Below are 22,545 nucleotides of genomic sequence, written 5' to 3'. Positions count from 1 at the left end.
CGAACATAATACAATATAGTTTATAAACTTACGTCAGTAGTGAACACAAGTCCAACGGCAAGTCCGACCACACAGCTAAGGAAAGTGATGGTCGTCTCCCAAACTTTTAAAGCTGATGCGTTGATAGCCATGATGCCGGTTATCACGCAGTGCCATATGGCGAGTTGCTGCGCTATTCCGAACATGATGAGTATGAAGTAGAAGATGACCGCCCAGGCTGGTGAGAGCTGGAAATAAAAGGTCAAATTAGCAAAAAAAATAAGTTTTGTATTTTCAAGATAAGGTGGTGGTACTAGTGCTCGACATGCTAATGCCCAATAGATGACACCCTGCTGTCACCTCTATTGACAATGACTTAAGTTTGAAGATGTACTGGGACCGCGTCGAGCACCAGTACCACCACCTTAGTTCTTAGTCTCGCAACAGTTGGAAAATGTGTGGGATATACGTTGTAATATCTGTCCCAGAAAGACTTTTAATTGCACAAATTACTTTTGCGTTATAGTAGTTTGTGTTACAAGGGATCAAAATTATATATTTCCGTCAAGGGCGTACATTGAATCCTGAGCGTATTGAGGGATTCAAGTGTACGCCCAAGACGTAATAATTTTGATACTGTGTGACACATACTGCTTTTCACATTAAGTATGAGAAAAAAGAAAGTGTTGGCACAATCTGATGCTTAAACAGATTATTTAAGCTAAAAAAGTAATGTGCAAAAAAATGTAAAAATAGTGTGCTTGAACAGAAAAGTGTTACTTTCATCCCTCCTAGCAGGGAAGAAAAGTGCCACTTTGATCCCTCCTAGCAGGGAAGAAAAAGCCCTTTTCCGAATAGGTGATGTGAAACAAAAATAGTTTGTTACGTCCCTTGATTTGAAAGTGTAATGTCTCTAAGCCTCTATATGGCCTCTATTTTCTATTACAATTTTAGAAATGCATATTAAAGTAAAGGGCCATCTATTAGTGATGTCTTAGAGAGGGTTAAAGATATGTAGATGGCATTGTACTTAAATAGCCATGCCTAAAACGCCTTTAATTATGCTATTCTTTGTTGTTGTCTGCGACAGCAATCTGGCAAATTCAACGTTTTGTATTAATTTTATGTATGAAAACTAAAAATAAGCCCATAGAAAAATGACAAACGTATAACATATTTGTACCTTGGGGTTTTGATATGCCTATTGCCTATTAAGCACGGTATATAAATTACCATAGCCTCCTGAGACTAAATGTACATTACAATGTACATAATCGTGCAATCTAATTTGAACCTTTCATGAACCAAATAAAGTACAATTTCTTTTGTTTCATTGCTTTTTAGAACAAACGACATTCGTTCCAATTTACTTATGGAATAAGGTTCAAATTAAAAATATGAAAACTTTATATGCTGGGTCTTACGAGGATAGGATGCGCCTATTAAATTAATTGATTGAACAAATGAAACTCATTACCAACACAGCCAAATGAGTGAGTATTGTATGAAATAACAAAGTATGACACCCAACATGCATGAACACCTTAAAGTACAAAGGTGTAAGGATGTTTAGGTATTTTAAGCAACATAATATAGGTTAGTATAATGCCTTAACCCCCGTTAACCCCTTAACCCGTTCCCAGTACAAAATGAGCACACATAGGTACGTGTTCTTGGCAGTGAATGTGTTAACCAGTCAAATAAGCTTATTTTTGTGAAACGTCAAAAAGATTTGTTGCTATGCAGATACAGTATGACGCATTCTGTGACGTTACAATTAATTCAACTTGTTTTTATTTGTTGCTGGCTTTTGTTGATTTTAAAAGAAATGAAAACCTAAAACATGATTTTCTTTTTTTAGCGTATTTCCTTAGATTTTGTGAGCGCTCCGAAACAAATTAATTTATCTATGTGAGGAAACAGCACTAATGTATTTTTTTTAGATGTTTAATAAACATTAATGTTAAAGCGGTTACAATAATGATTTTAAGAAAGCCACGAGGTTCAAGTTCAATCATGGATTTGACAAAATTAAAAATGCCAAAAATTCTGACAGCGGTGGGATTCGAACCCACGCCCTTTCGGACTGGTGCCTAAAACCAGCGCCTTAGACCACTCGGCCACGCTGCCTCTTAGCACCTCGCGCGAAATAGGTCATCTATTACTTATAGCAACAGCGGATGGATATTATATTATTATAGATGTGCAGTCAGCAGCAGAAGTTGCTAAGCGGACGAGGTGTTCAAAATTACCTTGACGCGCTCTTATTCTCTTAACAATAAAGTCGCGACAAGATCATTTTGAACACCTCGCCCGCTTAGCAACTATTGCTGCTGCCTGTGCAATTTGAGGCAAGCCTCCAAAATGTCCTTGGAATTTCTAGAAAAGTTTAGACAACAAATAGCGGAAGTGTCATTTTTGAAATGGAAAATTTCGTTCCCCATACATACATTAGTTTCTAATTTTTTTCATAGTTGTAAAATTTCGTAATTTTGTAACATTTTCCTCGCCACATCACACATCATTAGATATAAGACGTGAAATATGGAGGGGTTGAGTTGGTTTAATATTTGCAACATTAACATTTTCTTCGCCGTTATCGGCATAACGGTAATAAAACTAATACTAGTAATATTAGTAACACTTTTTAAATGTACGTTGACCTGCAAACTGCAATACACTTAGTAAAAGGTTACTGTAGCATCCAAGTTGCATAAGACAGAATGATTTCGATGCACATTGTGTTGGCCTTTCTCATGGTTACAAAAGCTACTGATAGCGATCTCTGAGAAAAAGTATTCCGACATTGTTGCATATTTGCTAGCATTAGCATAAAATATAGATAGTGATACGTTTTATGGTAAATCTATACAATAATTTACAACTTTTCGCAACGGAAACCCCTCCCGACGCTCGCACTACGCTCCGGCTGTGGAATGAGCTCCCTGCCGAGGTTTTTAAGGTGTCGGCAACTCGCATGTAACACCCCTGGATTTGCAGGCGTCCATAGGCTACGGCATTGACTAGGAATCCTCTAGACGGAGTTTAGAGCAATTAATTCATGAAACCGATGCTGCCAAAAATACTGGGGTGCGGGGGACGAGGTGAGAAAGGTCCCGTGCCGTGATTGGTCCGTTCAAAGACACGGACGTCACACAAAGACACTTTCGACTCGAAGATGGAGTAAAACTACCGTGCTCAGTCTGGAGGATGTCTTGTCTGTGGGCTACGGTGACCGCTTACCGAGTCGTATGCTTGTTTGCCACCGACGTGGTATAAAAAAAACCCTCCCTTCCCTTGGGCCCTAGTTTCAAATACACACCGCACGTAGTGTATCTACAGCGTCATATTGTACGAAAATATAAAATGTGACGCTGGACGCCGCCTACGGCGTCAAACAAATTCCGAGAATAATTGGACGTTAAACAACATTAAACGGACACGGGTATAAAAAAATTAATGACAGACATATACATACAATACGTTGAATATTACTGTTAGCATATTTTGAAACTGAAGCGACTAAAATAGTTATGAAAGTGACATTTATTTATTGTAGAACTGTCTAGTGTCTAGTCAAGTTTCTACTGTTTATGTTTTGATTTATTTAGAGACAACACAGACAACAGTTTATGTTCTATGGAAAAGAACGAATGAGAATCACCTATACTAGTATCTAAGTGACGTATAATATGGATAAAACATAATTGTACACGTGTCCACGCCTAGAAACTATTGTTCAAACATAATTAATGAGGCATTATATTGATTTTCTAGCGCGTAGATATGTCATGAAAGAAAACTTTTTAAAAGTAATTATTGATGGTGTGATTTTATTTCCAATGTCAAATAGATTAAAGTACTTATATACATTTTTACACGACCAAAATACCTAATGATTTTTAGTTTATGTTCGTATGTATACTATGTACCTATGTATGCATTGTCTGTGTCGTCGTGTGTCTCTCTTAGCATCAAAACTACTTAATTAAATTTGTTTTTTTTTTCTTGTTGCCTTAGGAGGTTAGCACATAATCCGTGTCAAAAATGCCGCGTATAACAAATTGAACATCGACACCTGCCATCAAAATTAACCCAGTTTCCATTGTAAGACTAATGATGAGACTTTGGGGTTCCTTAAATGGGACTTACAAACCCGATACGTGCACAGCAGTGTTGTAATAATGCATACTTATGACTGTGTTTATGACGTGATATCGTTTATTAGGGATACCGTTAACTATATTTATTTTTCTGCTTTTTTTTAATGAACTCTTTAGATATATATCTTTGGAACAGTTGAAACACTAGACCACCGTAAAAGCGTACAATTTTATATATAACTTTATCCTACCAATGACTTCCGCAAAAAAAAAACTGTCCTACGTCCTTCTCCGGGACTCAACCTATAATCTTATCTTTATTTATCTAATCGGTTTGAGTGTGAAGAGGTAACTGACAGACAGATGGACAGACAAACACACAGGGATGCATTCGCATTTATAATGTTAGTAAGGATATCCATATAAATTTCAAATTGTAGTCTATATGTAAATATGTAAAATTCTCGTTGTCAGTCAGACAACGAGAATTTTAGACCTCGGCACCGATTTTACTACCAAAATAAGCATATGACCAGATATGACTAACCACTGCACCTCTATTAAAACGCATGCATAATACATTACATAAACAGGTTTACATTATTCCTACATATTTATATTGTGAAGGCGACGAGCCGTGGAAAATGCGTTTAACTGCAATGTTTGGCGAAAGAGAAATGAACTAAGATCATATTAAAGTCATATAATGTTGCTACTTTTGTGATTCGGTTGGTATATGGACGTAAATAATTAGGTGTTTTGTGAAATGGTAATGTAATTTTATATTCTATGTTTTGTATCACGGTGTAATGTACAGTTGTTTACTGCCATTTTTCTCTGTGTCTAATTGAGCTACAAGTAATACATAAATATTGGTATTTGTTTTAGAGAATTACGGCATATTGTTAGGAATACAATTTGAGTTATTATAGTTATTTTGCATTGTTCAAGACTAAAAGATGCAAGCCTTACTGAACGCCGTATGAAATATTAAAAACTATAAACTTGCCGTAAAAATACCTGTTAAGATATTATTTGTAGACCCATAAGAGCATGTCACATATTATTGCGGCCTTCGGAGTATCATATTATTGCAAGTGACTGTACTAATATAAAACATGAACTGCGGAGACAAGTTAAGTACCTATCTACGTTTTATTTTTGTTTATTTGCATCACATTTAGTTGATGAATAAATAAACTAGTCTTTGCAATAGAACAGTCGCATGTGAATTGTTAATAACTCATACATATATCAGAATAATAAATAAGAAATAACTCAAATAAGTATCGTAAAAACTACGGAAATATTATTCATAAGATAACTGGAATTTAACAACCGTGTTAAAAGATGCTAAAACAATACAATCCCTAATTAAACAACAATATAATCTAAAGTTCCGCTATAATAACAGCTTATCATTATTTATACCTCGTGTACAAAAGCGTCATCAGTCTGCGTCATTTTCGCACGAAATACGCACTGATAAATGACACACCCACAACTTACAATGACGATACATCCGAGTTTTACGTTACATCCTTACCGATACACAAAACTAAACCGCTATTACATGCGGGTTTTTTTATAGAATACAGTAATTATAAGATATTGTCAATTTCCTGAAGAAACATACAAAGGAAAGCAATGTTTCCTTCTGACTAGGAAAAGGTATTATCTTCCTATTCCGGACGTGAGTCACCAAATCATTCATTACACTAATAGCCTGTATTAGCGGCATAAAGAAATCAGCCGTTATTGCATTGAGGGTTAGTGAAAAGTCCTTCTAACTGATCTAGTTAATCTTATCGGTTAATGAGCTGTTTATTTTCATTTCGTGCAGGTTTTTTGTTACTGTACTCACTTTAGCTTTTAGTGGAAAATTGTCTTTTTTCTGTGGATTAATTATTTGCATTTTTTTAAAAGATAAGTAAACCATATTTGCTGGCGAAACTGCTAAAGACTGAGGTACAATTTTCGTGGCCGACTGCAATGGCTGCCAACCATTTAGCGTCAGCTTTACTGTATTATCAGTCTTCCAAACAGTAGGTAACTCCGACTAGACTGGCGTAGTGTCCGCGTTACCAAAGATTTTACAGTTAGTATGTTTGTTAAAGAAAACCTACAATTTGCGAGGCCGACTACAATGGTTAATAGCCACTAAGCGTCAACTTCGCTGTGTTGACAGTCTTCCAAACTGTAACTCCGACTAGACTGACATAGTTACGGTTGCTGACAGGACCTAACCAAAGATTTTACAGACATGTTTGTTAAAGGAATCTTCCCACATTTACAGGTAAGACTGCAAAAGTAGCAGGGACAATTTGCGTGGCCACCTGGTTGCTGGTGGCTGCCAACCAGTGAACGTCAACTTCGCTGTGTTGTCAGTCTTCCGAGCTATAAGTAACTCCGACTAGAGCTAGACTGACATAGTTACGGTTGCTGACGGGACCTTACCAACGGCTTATAAATATATGTTTGTTAAAGACTTACCACACTCGCCGGTAAGACAGCTAAAGTAGCAGGTACTATTTGCGTGGCCAACTGCAATGGCTGCCAACCACTGAGCGTCAGCTTCGCTGTGTTGTCCGTCTTGACAGTGACTCCGACTAGACTGGCGTAGTGATTACGGTTGCGGACGGGAAGGGACTTTACCAAAGTATTTACTGATTTTACAGATATGTTTGTTAAAGAAAACTTACCACATTCGCTGGTAAAACAGCTAAAGTCGCAGGTACAATTTGCGTGGCCAACTGCAATGGCTGCCAACCACTCAGCGTCAGCTTCGCTGTGTTGTCCGTCTTCCATACAGTGACTCCGACTAGACTGGCGTAGTGACCGCGGTTGCGAACGGGTAAGGACACGACCTTGCCGGGCAGAGGTTCAGAGGTGGGCCAGAGGAATTGAGTGGACTCGACGGTTTCTGAAACAAAGGCAGGCACTTATACTCTGAGAGATACCCCACACTAGAGTCTTTTGAGCGTCTGCGTCTAGTCAGCACTATGGAAAATGGCGTCGTTGTGCAGTTGCACCAACGCTACGTCGAGCAGTATCGATAGAGTTGGCTAGACGCCGACGTTCGGGAGACGCTAGATGGACGCTAGTGTAGGGTGGCCCTTTGAATTACCGAATGTTGGGACATAAACTGTTCATACTAGTAATTCATGATGATTTGTTTCACAAATGAATGATTTCTTTACTATGATCAATGACCTTTTATTTATGTAGACGTGTGACGTTCATAGTTGACAAAACTAAAATTTGATCCAACGATTTTGACAACTTGACAGGTTGGCGTCACCCATACGACTAACTAAATATAGGTTCCGGAACCTATATTTGATGGCTCACGATCGTGCGCCTGGTACCATATCTACCTCTTTTTACTTACATCCATGACTATGATATGAATTTAACCTAATCACAGGAGCTTTTCGATTGCTCTAGCAATCAAAGCCAATGTCAATTCCGACCTTATTAGTTTCTTTGAAAAATACTATACTAGATACTCGTAATGTCGTCAAATTATTTCTAGAACACGCTTAGAATATTTTGAGAATATTGTTATTGTATTTTGTTGTATTGTATGCATTGACATGACAGCAAAAATGGCGTGTTATTTATATGTTTTTAGAGGTTATTTATACTCTCCGAAGAGTTCAGTGATTGATTATAGACTAAATACTCTTTGGAAATGACAAATCGTTCAGAAATAAATATTCTAAGCAATTGTAAGCAAAGGTTTCTTTTAAAACATGAATTATTCTGATTTATAATTTTAGAACATAACGTCAAAATTGTCAATTTAGAAAACAAATTTTTGGTCTGTCATTGTTAAAATTGCGACCAAATCAGCCCGGTGTTGTTTGTAGTTAGCTGACGCGGGTACACGGAGCGGGCGCACGCACGCGGGTGCCATTGGATGTAAAAACCGACGCACGAGTCCGCGCCAAATAGCGTTGCTACTATTTTTCGTTAACCCGCTCCGTGCAACCGTGCCGGCTAGCGGACGCCCGTAAAATGCCAGAGGCTCAGAGTGAGTGTAGCGCTTCCCTTGTGGGTGCACATTCATGCGCTAAGGGGCCGTGCCAGCCTGCGCTACCCGCAACGCCGGACCAAGTGGAGAATAAAGTAAGTCTAACCAAGTAACCACAATGTACATTTTGCTGAAAAATAATCAATAAGGGCGTGCACTAGCTGGCGAGTGGCGCTGTTACACGGAGCGGGTGTGTGGTTTTAACGAAAAGTAACGGTCACGCACGCACTATCCCAGTCACTCACGCAGTCTCCCGGTCACTAGCTCGCTCGCCCACCCACCCGGTCACTCACACACTCTCCCGGTCCCTCGCTCCCTATGTCACTCACTATTACCTTTACGCGCACGCTCGGCCACTCACTCGGTCACTAATTCTCCCTCTCCTGCTGCTACATAGTGAACTCACCATAGCTCCCGGGTATATACGCGTATCCATAGTTCTTCAGTATCAGCACGCACGTATTAGCCAGGAACGAAGCTAGCAGTAGAACAGCGAATGTAAAGGCCACTATACACGCGCTCTCCTTCTGCAGCACTTTGCTGCTTTTGGTCTTGGCGTTCTTGTCGGAGGTTAGCTGCATCACGCTAGTTTGTATTAGACCTCAGGAATAAATTAGTCATGTGTAGGTACTATAGACTCACCATAGCTCCCCGGTATATACGCATATCCATAGTTCTTCAGTATCTGCACGCACGTATTAGCCAGGAACGAAGCTAGTAGTAGCACGGCGAACGTAAAGGCCACTATACACGCGCTCTCTTTCTGCAGCACTTTGCTGCTTTTTGTCTTGGCGTTCTTGTGGGAGGTTAGCTGCATCACGCAGGCGCCGAGGAGGCCCCAGGTTAGGAAGGTTTCTTGGGCGGCTGCGGTCCAACTCTGTTGGGAAAGGATTATTATTATTGGGGGTGTTGTGGGCCTTAGAGTGCCACGTCGACCCAGCAGTGATCCATTGTAACGGCGCTTTAACCTTTTGGACGCCAATGACCGATATATCCGCACCACAGGTTCAACGCCAAAGACTGATTAATCGGCCACAGACCACAGAGCAGCATAGACCTACGTGCATATGCATGAAGTTCAATTTCAGTTTTGACACTTCGGTGACGTGGCGTCCGCGTGACAGCTTTTGTGTTTGACACGGCGTCGAAAAGGTTAAAGTTCATTACTAATAATGCCCGTTGAATCCAGAAAATTCCAGATTATTTGGGCCGTAATGCTCTATAAGTAGCGAAATCTATTGTGAGTATCAACTTAGGCTGAGTTTCCACTGAGGCAGAGATGGGAAGAGACGTGAGATTGCGAGTTATAGCGGCAACAGATATACATCATCTGTGAAAATTTCAACTGTCTAGCTATCACGGTTCTTGAGATACAGCCTGGTGACAGTGGTGACAGATAGACAGACGGACAGACCGTCAGCGGAGTCTTAGCAATAGGGCCCCGTTTTTACCCTTTGCGTACGGAACCCTAAAAAAACGATATTAAACTCGATATATATACATATAGCATTGTACCTATCATGTTTATTATTCAATGTAAATCCTACCGCATTAGATATTACATAGACTAAAACAATAGAAACTATTTAACAACAATTACAGTATTGTTCAAATAAAGTAAAAGTCCATCTGTTTCGTTCACCTTGACGACAATACACATATCAAAGACATATGTAACTTCGTATAAGACGAATAAAGTCTAAGGAAAAAACGTGCCTCGGAATTCAAGTAAAAGTCATTCTCGAATAGATGCCGCACACACCTTTAGCCTATCCTCGGCTAGATGGCGTGACGACACCGTTTCATATTTAACAATTTTAACACATAGATATCAGTGAATGAACATGGATCAAATGATATAAAAATAATAAAATCATTTATCCATATATATATACATTTTTTGATAACTTTATACGTTTTCATTTTGAGTTTTAGTCGTGTGTCGATAGATGGCAGTAAATTTACAGTGACTACAAAATTTACAATGACAGGACCCCTCTATACTATCTATTCTTTTTGCACATATTAACTAAAACTGGACCAAGTATACCGAATGTCTATTATGTCACAATAGTATGTTAATTGTCACAAGGCCCAGCGATTGTTAATGTTAAAATTACCATAATTCTTCAACACACTAAATAAAACACAGCCTTGTTTTAAAACACCGCTAAAAGTAGCTATTATAGACTTTATGAATATGATGTTAAGGCAGAAAATCAAATATATTGAAACTAAACTACGAGTAATTGTATGTATAACAGTTATGTCACACCCGTGAAGTATTTAGTCAGACAATGAATGGAAATAATAGAATAGGCAAATAGTTTATTCCAAACAGAGACCTCGAGTCTCGACTCTCGAGTTACACCGGCAATATGCAATAAATAATATTTCCACTTTTATTCATTGTATATCCCTGAATCCTGTCAAATTTCATCAAAATTGAACCAAGAATACTGAATATATTATCTAAAAAAAAACGGCCAAGTGCTATTCGGACTCGCCCACCGAGAGTTCCGTACTCTTTAGTATTTGCTCTCATAGTGGAACACATCATCTGTGCGGAACACATCTGAACAGAAATACATCATCTGTGTACATTTGAATTGTCTAGCTATCTCGGTTCATGAGTTACAGCCTGGTGACAGACAGACAAACGGACAGATAGACGGACAGTGGAGTCTTAGTAATAGGGTCCCGTTTTTACCCTTTGGGTACGGAACCCTAAAAATTATTTGGACCACTTCTAGTTAATTCTAAGACCTCGCTTCACTCTATCGCCTCTTGAATGCCGGAACTCGGATCCACGTTAGTAGGTATTGAACTCTAATTATGAATTAATTAGAATTCAATACCTACTGCGTGGATCCACGTTCCGGCATTCGAAAGAATAAATGTACTTACATGGCCGTTTTTGAAGAATTCACTCCAGTCGGTCTCGGAGAAGATATTGGTAACAGAGTCGTAAGGAATGAGCGTCAGTAACTTAGTGCAGAGGACCAGCGTGCCGCACATTGGTAGGAATATGAGCATGTAGACTGCCTGCAACAGATATACTAGTATAAAAGAGCGTTTCTTTTATTTTTTTGCCATTTTATATATTTTGACCTTTCTTGCCACTTATGTGTTATTTCTAGTCAGGATCGCGAGCCGTTTTCATCATTATAGGAGAAAAAGTGTCCTAAAATTTCCATACATTTTCAAACTTTCCTTTTTGTTACCGCCATACAAAGTGTATGGGGAAATGGTAACACAATAGGAAAAAAACTCTGGGACATTTTTTTATCCCATTAGGATCGAAAGGGCTCATGATTCTGAGTAGAAATAACACAAAAGTGGCAAAAAAGGTCACAATATTTAATAATGGCAAAAAATAAAGAAACGCTCAATAACAAAAAAACAAATTGCCGGCACTTAGGCACCTTCGAGCAACACCGGGAAAGGAGTCGGCAATCGGCATTCGCACTATTTCCCCTCTGCCGAAGCACATGCCCAACTGGGCATGCACACAACTAGCGCGGTGCGTGTGACTCATCCGTACACATAAAGAGATCGAGGTGTGCAAGATCGCAAGATGTGTCTTTGACGTGTGTCATTTTCCATGTATTTGTGTCGTCATTACAGATTGGATTGTACGTTTCCCCCCGCAAAAAATGGCAGAACGATTTGTACGGTAAGATATCGCTTGGGTTCCTCCCTTCCGACGTGTCGGAAGCCGGTGTTGCTCGAAGTTAGGCACAGACTGAAACACTACTTAAAGTCGCGCTTTAAAGTACAAGTTAAAATAAAAATACCCGTTAATGTGTTTTTGTAACGTAACGAAGTGTTGCCTGAATAAATATTATACTATTGTAAACTAAAATGGCCGTTACCTTGCCATAAGACCGCAGTCCTTTACTAAGCGCCACGAACACAATCATCCAAACGACAGCCAGGTTAAACGCCACTTGGAACTTGATCGTCCCCAGACCGCTGGAACCTGGGTTCTTTTGTAAAACCTCTGCATGGAAGTATTGCGGTAATGTGTCTTGGATTTTGAAACTAGCGTTTTTTCCTCCGGAATCTGAAAGAAAGTTGTTTTTAGTAAATTTAGTAAAAACAGACAATTCGGCCGAATACGAACATTGAAAAATATGCCGAATAATTACGGAATATTCGGCCCATATCTACATGGGACACATAAGCAGAGGGTGTTTTTAGGGGGCAAAAACGTACCAGTGCTAACGATGTCGATAGCAAGCAATTTCTAAATCATAATAACAAATGCACCTTTCTTTCAACAGGCAACTAATACTCATCGTGACAATTCTAACAAACCCAAAAACACTTAGGTGTCCATCATCAGATCACTTCGATGGTACCATAATATTACTTTGTCACCCAATTTACATATGTCTGTGAAATTTCAGCTCAATAGAATAATTGGAAGTGGGTCTAATTTAGCTTACAAGATTTGACAAAGCTTAGATATATATAAGTTAAAAAAAAGTATGAATGCATCTTTCCAATAAACCGCTGCAACGGATAGTAATAGAATTACTATCATTGTCTACGTAAATTGACTGCACTAGAAAAAAAATCAATTGAGCAAATTGACTGCCGCCTAGCTGACCTTCGAACGTTTCCTGTTTCGTCGAACGTCAGGCAGAAGCGGCAGAATCCAGAATGGAAACAATGAGAAAACAATGAGAGCATGCCGTAGTAAAATTAGTATAGTCACTGTCAGATATATTGGAGAGGCCAAGGTGCTCAAAAATATCTGAACATACTCTCTAACGCCTTGACCATTGAGGCGTTGTTTAGACATTTTTTGAGCAACTCTGATGGCCGTTCCTATACAAGATGATTTTGTTACTTGGCCACACTATAATGGGCGAATATTATCATGTAGGCCATACTGGACAACTTTTATTATGGAATCAACCCGAGAAAAATCAGCTGTTCCATAGAAAACACCGACATAATGATTCGTCATATTGTATTCATTTTTTTGCGTTTTTGCGATTTACCTCACAAATTGTTCAGTGTGAGTAGCATGACCTACATATTAACTTCTAATAGTTCCAATAGTACCTATGTTCAGAACTTCAAACAATAAAATCATCCTATATGTGTGATGGCGACTGAACTGGAGGCATGTACAGTCGCCATCAGATATATAGGAGCGGCCAAGGTGTTCACAATATCTGAACACGCGCTCTAACGCCCTGACAATAGAGGCGTGTTCCGATATTTGTGAGCACCTTGGCCGCTCCGATATATCTGATGGCGACTGTAATCTTGTATTCCTGTCGAATGTGAGGCACCCTAAACTGTCAAAGTGTTTTCTTTAAACCTATACTTGAAAAGAAAAATGTCAACTCACCTTCAAAATTAAACTCATGTGGCAACGCCCATTTATATCTATCATTCGCGGTTATAAACGAGTCTCTGAAGTACACGAAAATCCAGGACAGTCCTATAATACTGTATATGCCCGTCACAGTCTGCATTATAAGCATGGAGACTCCGACTCCTTGGAAAATGGGTGATATCCTCCACATGTCTACGGGGCCTGACTCCAGGACTTGGCCGAGGCAGAGGTGGAGAGTGAATAGTGGTATACCTGAAAATTTAGAGGCGATTAAATGAGGTTTTTCGGACCCCTGGGTCACAAAGCCTCGGTAAAAGGGTTGTGGTGGCCCCAAAAGCCTTTGTAAAAACATACAGGTCAAACCTTAGACCTTACTAAGGCCTTATAGGGTCATTGCGCTAGTTTCCATTCATGCTCTAGTTTTCGTCCACTTGACGGATTCGCAAATAATTGTGACGTTATCCATGAAAAGGGACCTTATTGTCGATGGCGCTTACGCCATTATTAACGATGCTCCGATATAAATACACGCTGTCCCTTTTCATAGATAATGCCCCAATTGATATTTATTTTTAATTTGCTACTTGCAAAATATCATTTGCTACTTGCAGAAGTCCAAATTTGTGGAGCAATGTAGGTTTATATTCATATTTCGTCATGTGGACATAAACTAGAGCTGGACGAAAACTAGCGCAATGACGCCAATGGCCCTTATATTGCATCATGAAAACACTGAATTAAGGTAAAGGGTAGGGTGTTGCTTATTTCGTTGAAATTGAAATTTTCTATGTCTCACCCCCTTAAATTGTTCTATTTTGACTAAAAAACAATAGTGGAATTATTTCAGAATTTTCAATTAAGTTTTAGGGGTGTCTACCGAATTTTGAAAATTTGGACCCTCCATACAAGATTAATTTGTTTTAGTTTTTTTTTTCCGTTTTTTTTTATGAGACAACGGGTCAGGGTGAGGAGAGGGATGTGCAGTTTACCATAAAATAATACCACTATTTTTTTTTAAGCTTATTATGCGTGTTTTAGGCTTTCTAAAGATTGATTCTGCAGTGCGCACTCCTAAAACAGGAATAAAAATTATATAAAAATATATATTAACTATACCTAGTATTGAATTACATATAAATAGCTTCCATATACTTTGACTCACTGTTTCACAAAAAAAAAAAAATCATCATGTATGAAGGATCCAAATTTTCTAAATTCGGTAGCGACCCCTAAAACGAAATTAAAAATTCTGAAATAATTCCACATTTGTTTTTTAGTGAAAGAGAACAATTTAAGGGGGTGAGACATAGAAAATTCAAAATGTCGACGAAATAAGCAACACCCTAGTAAAGGGGGAGAAAGTTTAGTTACTACAAACTGAAATAAAGCTAAAATATACAATAAGAATGACAGCAAATACCGCTTCATTGTTTTTAGTTTCTATTTGGTTCCTGATGACCCGTCGAACCGCGGCTCTTTAATGACTTACCAATCAACAGTGGCAGTATTAAGAAGTGTATACTGAAGTTAGCGCCGAAGTGGACGAAGCGAGATATGTATGTATTTTGAATAAGCCTAAGGTACATCTCAGACAAGCTAACACGTCGAACGGCAATTCTTTAGTCACATCCTGATTAAAAGTGACAGTATCAGAAACTGTACAGTGAAGTTGGCTCCAAAGTGAACGCTGTATAGGTATGGTGGAAGATATTGAATATTCCCACGGTGCAGCTCAGGCATACTAACACGTCGAACGGCAGCTCTTTAGTTACTTACCGATTAACAGTGACAGTATCAGAAACTGTGTAATGAAGTTGGCTCCGAAATGGACGCTGAATATTGCGAAGCGGGAGATATTAAATATGTAGACGGTGCAGCTCAGACAAGTTAACACGTCGAACGGCAGCTCTTTAGTTACTTACCGATTAAAAGTGACAGTATCAGAAACTGTGTAGTGAAGTTAGCTCCGAAATGGACGCTGAATATTGGGAAGCGGGAGATATTAAATATGTAGACGGTGCAGCTCAGACAAGTTAACACGTCGAACGGCAGCTCTTTAGTTACTTACCGATTAAAAGTGACAGTATCAGAAACTGTATGATAAAGTTAGCTCCGAAATGGACGCTGAATATTGCGAAGCGGGAGATATTGAATATGCCGACGGTACAGCTCAGGCAAGCTAGCATGGCGCTCATGCGGTGTGGCCACACGCCGAACGGCGGCTCTTCAGTCTCTTCGTTTCTGGAACAAGATGAGTTCTTATAATACCATATAAGACAAATTATATATTTAAATAAGTGACCTTTATGACAACTGTTATACAAATATTCATTGACACTAGGGTATACGCCTGCGCAGGTTTGCCTGTACAGTCGAAGCTGGTTAGAAAACTGCAGTCCAATGCCACATACATTACGTTTTACCTGTGCAGTTGGCAAAACTGCACAGGCATACCCTAGTGTGTATGGCCAGCTTTATACGGGATTTAATCCTCTTTAAAATAAAATACTGTCCCGACCTCCAAATAGGGGCTATTTTATTACGGATCCAAAATAACCCCATTTTACGGTATTCATAATAATTTTGAAAATTACTGTTGACAAATAAACAGTGCTCGGTTAGTAAGAAAAACATATTAGTCACTCATATTACAAATAAATAATACCTACGCATGTCTAAAGTAATTAAGACGAAACAGGAGCTGAGTTTTAAATATTTTAGGTAAATATACCCGTCTCGCTAACGGAAGCGGCACCTAAAAGTAGTGCGATAAGGACAAGGCGAAAAATCCTGCGTAAAAATCTCAAAAATCGAGGTTTCGTACTCCTCTGTTTCCTCCTCCAAAACTTAACCAATCGTAACCAAATTTGGAAATCTAAATGATTATGAAATTATCTGTGTCGGACCGTTTTGCTTTTTTGGCTAATTGATATCAGTTTTGAATGCCACGCCTCTCATTGCGGCATAGTCAATTAGGCCATTTTGGCCATTTTTAAAGGGCTAACAAAAATATCAAAAAAAGCAAAACGGTCCGACACAGATATTGACAATATTAATCTGTGTTGAAAAAATCATTGCTCTAGCTTCAAAAACCACGGAGGAAAACGAGAAGTACGTTTGTATGGAGAACGGACCACTCCCGTTGGCTCTTAAGTACATCTGTCTAAAGTAATTAAGTATAACAATAGCTTGTATCTAAGATTTTGAGGAAAAAGATCATAAATTATCTATAAAGTACCGTTTGAAAACCCAAGAGTGAAATAGTTAAATAATATGGATTACGTAGGACTGGACGATTAAATCATAATGAACGTTTGGTCACCATAATAGCGCTGACAATAAATGGATTCCACAGAAGGTCATTATGATGAGATGACACAGATAGAGGGACGTAATTTGTTAGTGGTTTACGTTACTCTGAATAATGTTATGATTGAAAAAACAGCTGTATGGATATAGAAACGGTTAGCTGCCGGTCAAGCTTTGTTGCTCTCATATAAGTCGAAAAAACAAACTATAGAGAAAAAAACCGGACAAATGCGAGTCGGACTCGCCCACCGAGGGTTCCGTACTGTTTACCACACCACTCCCCACTCGTGGTGAATTTCCTACTTTTCGCACTTGTATCGTAATGTATTATTACCTATAGAGTCTGTGCGGAAAGAGAAGAGTCGTGGAATGTATGGGGCCCAATACATTCCACGACTCTATGGATCTTAACCGAATATTTTGACAAATTTATTTTTTTGCATTTACTTCGAAAATGATTTATTCTGCTTTTCATGACCGAATTTGAGCCCACTAAAAGACCACCACACATATACGAAAGGTTAAGTATCATAATTAAGAATTTTTAAACATTTTCAAACTTACCTCTCTTCAGTGGCACCAATAGCAGTTTGTTCCGCAGCAGTGACCCCGGTCAAGCTCTCACTAGAGTCACTCGAAGAGCTCGAGCTCCGCGCCGTACTCCTCGCGCTCCTCCCCGCCCAGTCCCCAGTAACATCACTATCTCCCGGCGACGGCAGACTTAAAGCCCGGTTCATAAGCAAAGCCCTACGACCAACTATCAAAGGCCCTGAAGCCCCGTCACTGCTTAAATTAGCCGCTGTCACTTGTAACTGTATCGGAGCACTGGTCGGCCTCAAATTCACATGATGCTCCAAAAATAAGATCACAGGTAATGTTAACGGTTCAGATTCCTCAGCCGATATAGCTGGCAGTACTATTGGGTCGAGACGACGCATTGAACTTCTTAAGTTGTCATTTGTCGTGTCTGCACGTTCTAATGGGACTTCTCTATGATTCCCAGACAGTTCTGTAAAGCTTTTAGAGCGACCGAGCGCAATAGGTCTTTCAGGAATGTTAGAAATTACTTCTTGGTTAGGTATACTTGCAGTTACTACTTGAGCATTATCATCAATGGAACAGTGTGCATCGTCGGAATGTCCAGCATCCCCAATGCACTCTTTAATCTTACAAATAAGGTCTCCTTCATCGCTATCATAATTTTTAGCTCCATCGTCAAGACATGCAAGCAGAGATTTGTCTAAAACTTCATCTAAGTCATTCAATATATCCATAAATTGACATAGCGCTGTAGCTTGGAACTCTTCGTCATTTGTGATGTTTTTAGATTGTGATGTGAAGTTTAAATCAGATTTGTAGCATTCTCTAATAGTTTTCTGTAGGTCTTCTCTCAAGTCTTCTTCATCTGACTTGTCCAGGTCATCGCTTGATTGCTCACTGCTGTAGTTGCTTTCGGTAATGCTAGAGCTGTTTGAACCGCTACTGCTTGGTAAAAGGTCTCTCTGCTCATAGCGGCCCTCATCTATGTTGATCACTTCCATCTTTATAGCATGGCCTAAGTCATAACCCGCTCGTTTTGGTGTTAACCCTGAAACAAAGAAATGGTTCACTAAAAAAAAAATCACAACCAACTATCCAGGAAGTTGTATGGGGATAAAAACTTTCAATGGGGTTGGCAACTGTCAAAGGTTTGCATAGATGGCGCCATCATAGCTAGCCCCTGTCTAGTTGAGTTCTATTCTATGAGATTTGGCTTAAAGGGCTGGCATCCAGGGCATAAAATTCTATTTAAAAAAAACCGGACAAGTGCGAGTCGGACTCGCCCACCGAGGGTTCCGTATTTTTTAGTACTTGTTGTTATAGCGGCAACAGAAATACATCATCTGTGAAAATTTCAACAGTCTCACTATCAGAGTTCATGAGATACAGCTCTGATGACAGACAGACGGACAGAGGAGTCTTCTATAATCGATTGTGTATACTATATAGTATGCCATTGTGTCGTTTAAGTGTATAACTTGTTCTATGTGTGTAATTTGTATCAGTGTATTATGGGCTAAAAGCCCGAAATAAACAATTTTTATTTTTTATTTTTTTATTAGCAATAGGGTCCCGTTTTTACCCTTTGACAGGGCAAGCTATGCTGGCGCCATCTGCTAACAACTTCGACCGGCCAACCCCATTCCACACTAGTACTTGTAACACTAGTGCACTACTAGCAGAAGCACATATCTTCTAAAACACAACCTTCACACAATCCTACACAAAACCTTCACACTACACAAATCCCAAATGTGTACGCACAGTATTTAGTCGAGACAATTTTCCACAGTTTGTACATGTTGAAGTGTTTGCATTGGAAACATATCTACATATGAATTAAGCCTCTAATAGGTACAATTAGTGCCCTGGGGGAGAGGTGGTTATTAGCATAGCCATGGCAGTTTAAGATATGTAGCTTATGTAGTGATGAGGGACTAGGTAATTACTAAGACTCGCAAAGTACAGACAAAATGGACATATAGAGGTTCCCAAAGTGGTCCAGGTGGACACCTAGGGGTCCATGGGAGCACAGACGGGGTCCACGTTGACGTGGAAAAAAAATTGGAGTTGGGTGAAAAGTTGGGTGAAATATTAGAAATGTAGCAGCAGGGCGTCCACGGTTGTCAAACTTTGAAAGTGGTCTACAAGAAAAAAGATTTTGCACCTCTGATATAGAATATTAGTTCCCTATGCTTTGACAAAAGGTGTCAGCACAATTTAGGAACGTCAGGTAATTTCCTAAAATAAAATTTTAGGAATTGGTGACTGTATTAGCTAGGTTAGTGTTTATATCTTCAATGCAAAATAAAAATTAAATGAATTTTTTTTAGTAATAAATAATAATGTTCCTAAAAAAAGTCAACATTTCATCATTTTTGTAAATAAAAGAAAATATTGTGAGGTAACCATGTACATCTTGTAAAGGCATGTGTGTGACATCCCGGATACATTGGCCCCTGATTATATAGCCAGAACAATCTTATACAAGAGCTGTGCCACTACCCAGCAGTAGGTCATATTTTTATGATTGTATGGGGAACTGGATATGGGAGGCCCAAGATCAAGAGAGGTGGATAATTCTGGAAGAGGCCTATAGCCATAAAGAGGGTTCTGGTGTGATTTTTTATTCTCTACATATAAGTTTGAAAATATTTTATATTTATATTGCTACCCAGAAATAAAAGGCTTTTTTATTTTTATTAATTTTATTTATGCGAACTACTTTGGACGTTAGCAGTCTATATTATTTATCCATCTTTGTCTGTGAGTCACAATCGCCATGTCATAATCTGTTGTTGATAATGTCTCTGGACATTATAGCAAAGCCCTGATTACGTATCTTGTTTATCACTGACAATAGCCATTATAACAAAACAAATAAATAGCTCACCATTTGAATAGAATTGGCTTTTGACAGTTTTGAATCTACCCTCATATATGGCGGCGGCCGATCGTATAGTTCCTGTTTAATGTTTTGACGGTACGGTAGTCGCATTAAACCAATAGATAGGTAGGGTAGATTCGTTAGGTCGCTTAAGATGCCCAAAGGGCAAACTGTCCAGAAATAGGAGCCCGTCGACCCAGGGAATGAGGCAAGGATTTTCACGCTTCGCAATATGCCTAGGAATTTCACGATCTGCCTGATTTTACGATTGGAGCTGAGATTTTTCCTTTTTTATGACTTTCTATTCAAATCCTTGACCTTAGCTTTTCCTTCCAATTCAAATAACAATTAATATACAAATTATGAACTACCCTAACTACCTTCATATTTACATTCAAATGTACCTGTAATTGTTAATTGCTCAATAATATTCATTTGTTTGAGATCATTGGGAAAATACCTAAAATAATGATGCTTATCATTTGTTTTAAATTTAAATCTAACTTAAACTTTGGTCTGGCCTAGTGGGCATTTATTTGTGTGATAACACAGATATTTGTTCCTGAGTCATGGTTGTAATGTATGTATACAGGGTGATTTCTGGGTCGTGATCCAGAACCACTTTTTCTGACTCTGTAAATGATCCACATTATCATATGGTAGTATTTGATTAAAAGATAATTACTTTAATTATTCTTATTTTTCAAGTAAAATTAATGTTATACTAAGTAATTATGGTCAGCCTATGACTTTTGACGTACGCTGTATGGAAAGCGATAAGACGTCACATTGAGTAGGGTCACCAAATTGTATGCAAAAATGTTTTTTCCTACTTGTCATCTGGAAAATAATCATCATTATCGATGATAAACAATAATTAACAACATCATTAGGCTCATCTTTGGATTCTGTATGATGTCTGGCTCTCTTGCTCCACGACCCCGAAATCACCCTGCATAAGTATGTATTTATCTATATTAAGTATAGTATATTGTCGCTTAATATATTTAATATATTTAAATATTAAAACCAAAATATTACTTTGCTAATCCGCGACAAGATAACGTGCTAGTCAATCAGTGCTAACCCGTTATACTTACTTGCGTATTTTTACATGCAATTAATATTCCCACCCTCCCACCGCAAAAATAAATACGCAAATAAATATAACAAACCACCACCAAAAGAATAAACCTCGACACGTGTTTCGCCTCTCTACGAGGCATCCTCAGGAGTTGTTGACGGTCTGACGCCCGGCAACGGAATGACCTGTCTAGAATGGTCGGCCATATTTATACCTTGACCACTCCCCCTACCGTGCAAGTGTGAGTGAGATGGAAAAATTCGTAATAACGGCGATGACGCAACATTCAATTGTTCGTTAAGAATCATGCCCCTATTGTTGTACCTAATTATTTCCAGTTGTTCCAGAACACCCAAACGCAATCCCTTTTCGCAAACATGTAAAATATCAAAAGAATGATTCTCAGATAAAGTGTGACCTGTATCTAATAAGTGCTTTGCAAAATTGGACTTCTCTGGATGGTTATGTCTATATGACGCAACATGCTCTTTATACCTAGTAGTGAAACTACGGCCCGTTTGCCCCACATACACTTTATTGCAATCGTCACAGGTAAGCTTATAAACTCCAGACTTTTTCCCATTCTCGATCTTATCTTTGCCATTGCAAAGCTTCGAGTGCAAAGTATTATTTGTCTTAAAGGCCACAGGAATGTCGTTAGACTTCAAAATTTTGTAAATTGCATCAGACAACTTGCCAACATAAGTTATGCTCGCTTTATATTTCTTAATCGGTTCAGAGGATCGTGCCGCATACAACATAGTGTTGACCATACTATTCCGCTTTTTCCTGATGATACCATCCACAACAGACTTATCGTAACCATTCGAAACTGCTAAGTGATAAATATTATTTAATTCAATCTGATAGTGTTCATCAGAAAGAGGCACAGTCAACATTCTATGCACATAACAATGAAAAGCAGCCAACTTATGCTGCCACGGATGCGTGGAAGAAGCCGGGATAACTGTATCGGTATGTGTAGGCTTACGGTAAATTTTGAACAACAACTCCTGAGGATGCCTCGTAGAGAGGCGAAACACGTGTCGAGGTTTATTCTTTTGGTGGTGGTTTGTTATATTTATTTGCGTATTTATTTTTGCGGTGGGAGGGTGGGAATATTAATTGCATGTAAAAATACGCAAGTAAGTATAACGGGTTAGCACTGATTGACTAGCACGTTATCTTGTCGCGGATTAGCAAAGTAATATTTTGGTTTTAATTAGTATGGATTTCCGCAAAGTAACGCCT

At 38.8% G+C, this 22,545-nt stretch overlaps 1 protein-coding gene and 1 non-coding gene across 2 annotated transcripts in view; both read right to left on the bottom strand.

The window, feature by feature from the left end:
• Positions 1 to 19,254, bottom strand: part of LOC134794463 (sodium-dependent transporter bedraggled) — a 51,733-nt gene extending 32,479 nt beyond the window's left edge. Inside the window, exons 1-9 of the mRNA XM_063766280.1 lie at positions 19,088 to 19,254; positions 17,348 to 18,371; positions 15,543 to 15,715; positions 13,487 to 13,726; positions 11,994 to 12,184; positions 11,026 to 11,163; positions 8,761 to 8,995; positions 6,785 to 7,005; positions 33 to 227 (exon numbers count right to left, since the gene is read on the bottom strand). Coding sequence (XP_063622350.1) covers positions 33 to 227; positions 6,785 to 7,005; positions 8,761 to 8,995; positions 11,026 to 11,163; positions 11,994 to 12,184; positions 13,487 to 13,726; positions 15,543 to 15,715; positions 17,348 to 18,371; positions 19,088 to 19,124 — 2,454 coding nt within the window. The 5' untranslated portion in view covers positions 19,125 to 19,254. The remainder of the gene's footprint in view (positions 1 to 32; positions 228 to 6,784; positions 7,006 to 8,760; positions 8,996 to 11,025; positions 11,164 to 11,993; positions 12,185 to 13,486; positions 13,727 to 15,542; positions 15,716 to 17,347; positions 18,372 to 19,087) is intronic.
• Trnal-uag (transfer RNA leucine (anticodon UAG)) lies at positions 2,030 to 2,109 on the bottom strand. Its single transcript has one exon. It is a non-coding gene; the product is annotated as a tRNA-Leu (tRNA).
• Positions 19,255 to 22,545: the final 3,291 nt, after the last annotated feature.

Source organism: Cydia splendana, chromosome 10 (genome assembly GCF_910591565.1).
Source record: "Cydia splendana chromosome 10, ilCydSple1.2, whole genome shotgun sequence".
NCBI lineage: Eukaryota > Metazoa > Arthropoda > Insecta > Lepidoptera > Tortricidae > Cydia > Cydia splendana.
This window is presented reverse-complemented; position numbering and strand designations above follow the sequence as displayed.